We start from the raw sequence: 8,883 nt of genomic DNA, 5'->3' as shown, positions 1-8,883 counted from the left end.
CGCTAAAGTGTCATCCTGACTGTTGACTATCGGGTGAGGTATCGTAAATGTGGGATTCATGTCTTTCGATTGTACGTAAGATAAACCCTTCTAAATACGCGAGTTTGAGGCGGTCGATGCCGATGATATCGTTAGTTCCGTTCCAACCGATCATATAGTACTTAGGTACACGCTATAGAACTTTGAGGGTCCTTCATATGTCGTTTTAAGAGGTCGTCAAAATGAATCTCAACATACAAAGACGTGTGTACACTATTGTAAGGAAGGTTGACTGAAATCATCATTTGACCGAGGTTGAGTGGAAACAGGTTTAACTGAATGCATTGCGTTTTTAAGCCTGATCGTGTGAGAGTTGTAATCCATATTCATTGATTAAAAGGAAGAATCCACGAATTCTCCTGGAAGTCGGAGTGTCGTTGCATGGATGGGTTGATCTGCATTGCATCGAATATTTACCGCTTGCAAGTTGAAAACTTCTTCGTGCAGTCAGTTGTTAGAATTCGTAGTAAGATCGCTGACCTCTTTTCCAGTGTCGAGATAATGAACTTTTTTCATCACGTCAGTGACGTATACTAGACGGCTGTGTTCTCTGGCTATGGTTTTCGTTAATGTGTGCCGAAGAGGAGGTTTCTCGAATCATTTACATGTCGATGGGTTTGGGGCTCAGAAAACTGCAGGGCTTTCTACAGTTTCGAGAACACTGACCATACTCGTTACGTTAACAGCATCAATCAGGATTATCTGTCTCTTGTGATCTAGAGGCAGATAGTTTTTTTGACTGAAAAACCTAGTCGTCAGAAGTTTTGGTACTCTCTAGAATCCAGTCGGCAGATGCAGCCAGCCCGTCTACAGCACCGTTTTGAGACGAGACAAGCACTACCTACACTTGTTGATGAAACCTAGACAAAAAAGTTGTCTAAAAAGGCCGTCGTCGAAATTCCTTTGACCAATTATCTCTCTCATTCTCTGAGCACAGTGTACCCAGTCGTGATCTCGTGAGGATGCGTGATCGAGAACCTTCAGCTAGGTGAGTCAATTAAAACTGACGTGGTCAGCACGAAATGTCGAAGACTTACAGAGCTATGGATTTTGGGGATTTATTTACCGCTACAACTCTGTCTAGCTGTTGCTTCATTGAGAGATGAGCAGGTGGTAACATTTCGGTGGTGGCATCATCTACAATCCGCTAATCAAGAAACCCAGACTATACAGCTTGCTGCACCAGGCGCACAATGGACGTAACTACAGGAGGCAGGAGTCGATTTTGGGACAATACTGCTACACAGCTCTGTAGCTACGGCGTAGCCTACGTATTCTACATCAATTGAACTGTGGTTTTCATTACCAGTGGTTGTTAACTAGTACTTTTTCTCAAAATCGGGTCTTAACTTCCTCAACCTTCTGTGAAAGGTAGATCGAGGACAGCCCATCAAGTTTGACACTGTTGACTGTAAACCATCTATTATCCCTTTCATTACGTTCTACATTATTAATCTAAAAGTAACAATAATCTGAAGTCAGGCTAAACAGTAATCGAAGTAGTGCGAAGTACAAACAACTCATCTGCACGGCGTAAGATCTTTGAAAAAGTGGTGTGTAACCTACGCTTCTTTGTCGCGTGTCTATTTGACATACTGAAACAAAACGTAAATGTCGGTAATATAATGTTGATAGAAACTAATGATTATATTTATTATTATTGCTTGTTATTTCGTTTTAAATGGCTTAAAAAGTACACTGTACGGGCAACTGCGCAACATAGATTTTGGGCTTTTTACCCAATGTTTCCCCAAACATTGGGGAAAATTTGAACATGACCATTCGTTTGAGGTTTTTCTCAAAAATAGGGAGATTGGGTACATATGCCCATATTATTAAATATTCGAAATAAACACTCGTAACACACTGTCTTCTTTTTTTCGTAGTTGTCACGTAGTCGCTGTTTGCTATATTTTTGTGAATCATGAAGGATCTACAACAAATGATTAAACACATATGCGTTTTAGTTGATGGTGTACATTTTTCTAACTGTTGACAGATTTACTAGTTATTATTACTGAATCTTTAACTCACTTCACTTGTTTTTATCTCTTACAGATTCTCTGATATACTTTTATATGCATACCCCCTCAACACACATTTCATGTAGCTAGACGCAATCCTACTCGTCTGCAAATATTTTAAGATGTTTGATCGTTTTACAAGTTTGTTAAGCTTGATAATCTTCTTGGCCAATTCGGAAGTAAGTTTTTGGATTTGTGCATGGGCTGTTTGCGGAAATGTATTGTACTGTAAAGAGAACAGTAATTTTTTTAGAGTACAAGATGTACGTTTTTTAAAACCACTGTGCACTTGATTGAGAAATCTGTTTTCACTGAATTCATACAATGGTTCGTCAGGTTATCTAGTGCTTCTGACAGTTTTGGGAAAAATGCCGAAGGTCTACAGCAGCTGCACGAAAGAGTACTCATTTACTGCCCCTTGGGTATCATTGAGGTTTATTATTATTTTCAACTTTGCTAATCATTTTTTTGCAGCTGATTTCAATGTTTTCGATAGGATACTAGTACCCATTTTACACTATTTCTTAGTTTGATAAGGTTGAGTATTCTGCCATTCCAGGTGATTTCGAGGGCACTTGGTTAAAATTAAATGAGTAGTCTGGGAAATACAAATATTAGTACCATCATTTAATTTTCGTTCTAGGTTTAGTTAGTTCATCAGAGTCATTTCATAAATGATAGATATAAAATACATCGTCAAAGTCATTCGGTTTTTAGTGTCTTAGAGTTAAACCAGTAGATCTTTGAAGAGGTTGTTAGAAGTCAGTTAGTTAACAGCTAGATGTCCCAACCAAGCACAAATGAAAAAACATCTGAAGGCCATTGCTCATCATGCATTCATACAAAAAAATATATTCACTTGTTACTTATCTGGCTTCCGATGCCCACCTTCTCAGCAAAATGTTTTCAATCATTTGAATACACCATAACCTCCCGTACCCACTTACTTTTATTTGGGTAATCAGGTAACGTTTCTAGGATCCTTTACTGTTTCGTAACAGCTGTTGATAAAAATGTGCACAGCGATCACCAGGTATTGGATTTGATTCAGTATCCAACGCATGCATGTATTTCACTACTTTTACTTAATTGGTCGGTTAACAACTATCATGACTATGCTCAGCATAATGTGATAAAAATACACCAGTTATGTTTAATCTTTTTTCAGCTCATTCAAATTAAATGATCAGGCTTTGTTTCCTGAAAATTCCTTTGTAATTATTCATGTCATGCTGTCGATTTAAGGTATTAGTAATCTGCAACCAATTATGGATTGACATGTTTTGAAATTACTTTATTTGCTTTACTTTAGTGGTTTATCTCATCAATCTGCAGTGTGTCAGTTTTTCCTTTTAACCCCTGTCCAAGTGTTTTTGTATGCATGAAGTAACTACTGTAGTTGGAATACGTATTTTACAAATATTCTGGTATGTGCCGCCGTAATCTTAATTTTTTAAAATACTTTATAGGCTTGCATGAGAAGTCCAGCATCTGGTAAAATCTATGATTTTACTGTCACTGATATTGACGGTAATGAAGTTCAACTGAAAAAGTACCTGTAGGTGTTCTGCTAATTCCCGACTAATTTTATCTATAGAAATAAAGTTTGCATAATCGTGAATGTTGCTACTGAGTGAGGCCTTGCAGGCACTAATTATCCCCAGCTTCAGAGACTATATACCCAATATTCTGAAAATGGCTTCCGAATTTTAGCTTTTCCTTGTAATCAGTTTAGAGGACAGGTAATTTACGGTTGACATAACTGGTCTACCTTCAGGAACCCGGAACTGATCAAGAAATAAAACAGCGCGTGTTAGCAAAGTATAATGTAACATTCGATTTGTTCCACAAAATTGATGTTAATGGTGAAAATGCTATTCCGTTGTACAAGTTTCTGAAACAGTCAATATCGTCTTGGTTTTCCAGGTAAGCCCTCAATACTAGTTTAAATTTTGATATCAGTGCGAGAATTTAAATCCCCTTCTTTACGGTACTTCTTTTACATGGTTTCCGTTTCGTAAACACTTCTCTCAAGCGATGTAGTAATCAAACCTCATGAAATTCATGATAATCTAAAAACAAGCTTCTGTTCTCATTCCGCTCATGAATTACTGACACAGTACGTAACCGTTTTGAAAAACTGTCAATAATCGAATATTTCATTTCTGTGCTCATACGCCATTTGTTCCCTCGGAATCCTGGTGCTCACATGCACCATTGCTTTGAACTTAGGGTTTCCCAACTCCTCCATGTTCATACTTTATAACCACTAAACCTGTTTAAGCCTCGGATATTCTCTTGACGTCCTCTCAATTTCGTAAACAACATCCCCGTTGTAAAAAATGCAGTGAGTAGAACTGTCTTGACAGTGGCTATGTACGCATGACCATATAAGAGAATTTTCAACCCTCAGTCGTTACCAGGGCGTTTGAAGGCAATTAGCTACATTTTTCTATGTCTCTGATACCGATTTCGTGAAATGTCCGCCAGTTCCTTATCATAAAAGCATCCATAATGACCATATTTTTCCCAGTGGATTGATGGTCAGTGTGTGCTCTCTACAGTGAAAGTGAAAAGTAGCTCTACAAGACTTGCAACTGACTGTACCTTCGTAAACGGATGACATTCTGATGGTATATTTGTTTTATAGTGTGAGGTGTATTTTCCTGCCATAATTATTTTTCACTTACGTTCCGTTTAGAATTGTGACGCTACTATAAACATACTACAAAGTATATCAGTGATAATTAGGAGTATTTGAATCATAGTACAAACTAGGAATCCCAGAAATAGCGCAATTTAACCAAAAAGTATTAGATGAGCACAAACGAACGTATTGTATTTGGAATTGGAAATCAAGCAGTCATCAAGTACAGAGAAATCATTAGTTCATACAAACACCGCAATATCCCCCTAACATTTAACGAATGTATCAGGTCAAAAATTAAGCTTGGTAGTCAGGTTTAGCTTCATTGATACACGAACCCGAGAGAACCAAGTCGGTTCCAAATGTGGACTTGGGTGTGCAGACTACATATTTGCCCTTCAAGTTTGGGAACGTAGTATTTAAGTCCCCGAATCTCTCCACAGTATTTTTGTGGCGTCTTGTAGCCTGTCTCTTTGATTACTACTGATATCAGCTTTCTTTTACTGCTGCGAGATTTATCTCGAAAGTTTTATCTCCTTGTGCTAATATAGTATCGTAACTTAAACCGATGTTCCGGGTTCTACCTTGCATCTACTAACTAAGTAATATTTGTAATTGATCAGTAAAGTTATATTTGTTTTTATCTTTTAAGCTAATAAAGTTTATAAAACTTGAATGAAATATATGATTGATGTTCATAGGCCTGTATTAAATGCCTGTATCATATAACATGTGTAATTTTGCCATAGAATTCTGATTTTATTTTCTTGTCATTCTAATAAGTTTATGTTGTAGGTGAATTAATATTTGACCTTAATTTTTACTGTGTCTGGTGGTCCCTATTTTTGTTTTCGATTAAAATCTATATAACTACTTTATATCTTACAGAGATATTGAATGGAATTTTGTGAAATTTCTAGTTGACAGAAACGGTACTCCTGTATCTCGTTACAGTTCGATAACTCCCCCCAATGTAAGTTTTATTGTATTTATGTTTATCAAACGCTTTATTGAGGTCATAGAATCAGTAATTTTAGACTTTGACCATTCGTCACAAAATTAACAGACTACATATTATATTTCATAAATAAACATTTCGTAACGTAAATGTATTCGACGTATATTTTACCTATACACTTATATTATTGTATTACTATGTAATATATTTAAGTAGTTCAACAAACAAAAGTGCATAAATACTTTATTGCTTATCAAATGTACTTCGCGGTCAAATCTTAGATCAAACATGATTAACCATTTAGGTTGTATCAACATGACTGTCCAAACTAAGTACCATTCGATTAAAAAGTACCATGGTATTACCATTTTATTTAAATGATTGTTTATAAAGTCTCAAAATGTCCAGATGATTAAAATCAAATATTCACTTTACAGTATTCAAAAGTATTCAGAAACTGTACCTATTATCTTGTATATTCATAAATGAAAAATGAGTCACTTCTGTCTAAGCTTCCTGGTTCCAAATATATCATTTCAATAAGGTTTCAGAGAATACTAACGCGGACGGTCCTCATAGGATTTAACATTTTCGTCAACTTTTCGGCAAAATTATTTGTAGAGCTGACCGATACACGGATAACAATCAGCGTAAATGGATGTCAATCTTGTAGATATTTGGTAATCCATATAATAATCAATGAGAATACTCAGAACCCATAGGTTATAATGGAATAAATTCTTCCTTACTAGGGACATTCAAGTTGAGCTATTTGAAAAGATCCAAATTTACTCTTCCTTCTCATTGATCTATTCCATCAGAGTCCACATCAGTCATAGATTTACTATTATTGCTTGTAATAGAATGCATTTTATTTTTGTGATCAAACCGCACCTAATACCTTGTCAAGCTTAAATAGGATAAAATCGGAGTTAATTCGTAATTCCTTTAATGATACAAAACTCTATTTAATTATTTTTTAAAATCATTTTCTGACAAATCAAACTGTTTTTCGCATTATGTGCCCTGAAGTGACTACATTAGTGAGATTAAACAATATAGTCAATGAATATCATTCGGGCGTATAAATGTTAACTTACACTGTTTTTTCACAAGACTTAAGTAATTCAAGTGCGAACAATTCTTAGAACAGTTTATGCCTAGCACTTAAATACTTGACACTGTATTTTTAAATATTTCCTTTATTTATTTATTTATTTGAACACATTAATATTGGTACAAGGAGGCACCAGATATATGCGCCACACAACAACAATGAGAATGGGAAGAGAAAAAGAATGTAACGTGCGTATAACAGAGGAGGAAAAAGAACTATAACGACCACAGATTAGTGTGTGAAAGTGTTGTGATAATAATAATGATAATGGGGAAGACGAAACAGTACAACCGAGAATGGGGATGGCCCACCCTATCTCTCAAAATGCTCTCACACACGGTCACGCGTATACAGCCTCTGCCAAGGCAATCCTACTCCCTGCCTTCTCGTTGCGTTACTGTTGTTTACAAAATTGAGAGGACGAAAAGCGAATGTCCGGCGCTTTAACCGGGCCGGTGAGTTCACGTAAAGGAGTTGGAAAACGCTGATTCCAAACCAATGGTGCATATGGGCTCCAGTAGCCTGAGGGAACTGTTATAACGTGTTGGTGCGTGCGTGCCCTGTTTGATATATGAACGTAGTAAGGCCGCCAATTAGAGAGCAGTGAATTTATTGATCGGATCAATAATACACAAAAGCCGTATGAGCAGTCTTGAGTACTACTCGGTCCTGCTTTCTGCCTAGCCCACCCAGTTAAGTCCAGAACACCAATAACAGCCTCTGCAATATGAATCATTATTCACAAACACACTGGGTTTATATACCAACCAAACAGACCACATCGTACCATAAAATAGAAAATAACATTTGTACAATATTTGGCCAAATGTGGCTGTGAATAGGGGGAAAGTAATCAATAGACCGATGATAACTCAAGAATCGTATAATAATAGTTCAAAGGTCAAAATAAAGGTAATGATACAACAATTATACAATAGGAAATATACATATTACATTGGTCCATAAATAGTCCTCAAAAGTTATCATTCATAATTCACCAGTGGATATAACACCTCCCCTTTTTGAGAAATCCGGATTCTAAATTTCTCGAATTCATCCTCCCCCCACGAAAGACTGTTGGATCTTCATATACCCAAGTTACTATTAATGTGACATTATATAAAACATGTTTGTCACATTTAACAGAGAATCCATTAGAACTGACTGGATCATGAGGATCGACGACAATTGATTTGAGGTCACCAGCGTCTGATTCTTCTGAAACAGTTTCCTTGAATTTATTCGGAACCTCATTAGTAGATAATGAATCACAATCAGTATCTATGAAAATCGTATTGAATTCTTGATTATCATTTAATGCACCCGACATTCTTCTCCCATTTTTATAAGAGGTTTCAACAGGAACATGTGAATCATCAAAACAATCGAAATCTGGCAGAACAATTAGGGCATCCTGATCAATAGATTCATTAGAAACTTTTTTCGCATCGTGACTAGTTTCATTTGGCGCAACTGTATTCACTATACTGCTCGATTTGTTTCCCGTTTCTCCGTGGGCGGATACTGCAGAAATTTTATGAGCATTTAGCAAGACATTGTCTTTCTGTGAACAGGATAATCCACTGTTTGCACGTCCTTTTTCGGGGATAATAGGATTTGGACCGTTTATAGGGCATGTCTTTGAAACAGACAGTACTGGACTACTGGGCTGATGTATGACTGCTACTTCTTTGTTGAAATTATTGTTTGTCACGTATTCATTGAGGCTTTCACAGGCATATTCATTAATTCTGCAATCGATTTCCAGCTCTGTACGCAATTTAGAAATTAATGCGCACTCTTTTATAGGTTATAACAACTGGCGACGGGTTAAAAAAAAATCGAACAAAATTCAGCCTCCGATTAGTCAAAAATCAAATAATTATTTCCTGCAATCAGCATTCAAAATTGTCGTGGCTGTCCTTGAACGACATTGGTCATTAGTCGTTCAGTAAAAAAGAAATATGGCCCTAACTTCCGATCGATTACAGTTGCTAATCCAGCGACAAGAGCAGCGTTTTATGAAGAGTCAGTTGGAATTCATTGACAAATTACACTCAAAGCTGCTGAAATCGATTGCAGAATTAATGAATATGCC

The 8,883-nt window shown here is 36.5% G+C and overlaps 1 protein-coding gene across 1 annotated transcript; it reads left to right on the top strand.

The window, feature by feature from the left end:
- Window positions 1-2,185: 2,185 nt before the first annotated feature.
- Window positions 2,186-5,773, top strand: Smp_124360 (putative glutathione peroxidase; the record flags this gene model as incomplete). Its single annotated transcript, XM_018793062.1, has 5 exons — window positions 2,186-2,242; window positions 3,533-3,621; window positions 3,661-3,805; window positions 3,841-3,989; window positions 5,599-5,773. 5 exons carry the CDS (start codon window positions 2,186-2,188, stop codon window positions 5,771-5,773), a joined length of 615 nt encoding a protein of 204 aa, XP_018647612.1.
- Window positions 5,774-8,883: the final 3,110 nt, after the last annotated feature.

This window comes from Schistosoma mansoni, chromosome 1, assembly GCF_000237925.1.
Source record: "Schistosoma mansoni strain Puerto Rico chromosome 1, complete genome".
Taxonomy (NCBI): Eukaryota; Metazoa; Platyhelminthes; class Trematoda; order Strigeidida; family Schistosomatidae; genus Schistosoma; species Schistosoma mansoni.
The sequence above is the reverse complement of the archived record's forward strand: the minus strand, read 5'-3'. Positions and strand labels throughout refer to the sequence as shown.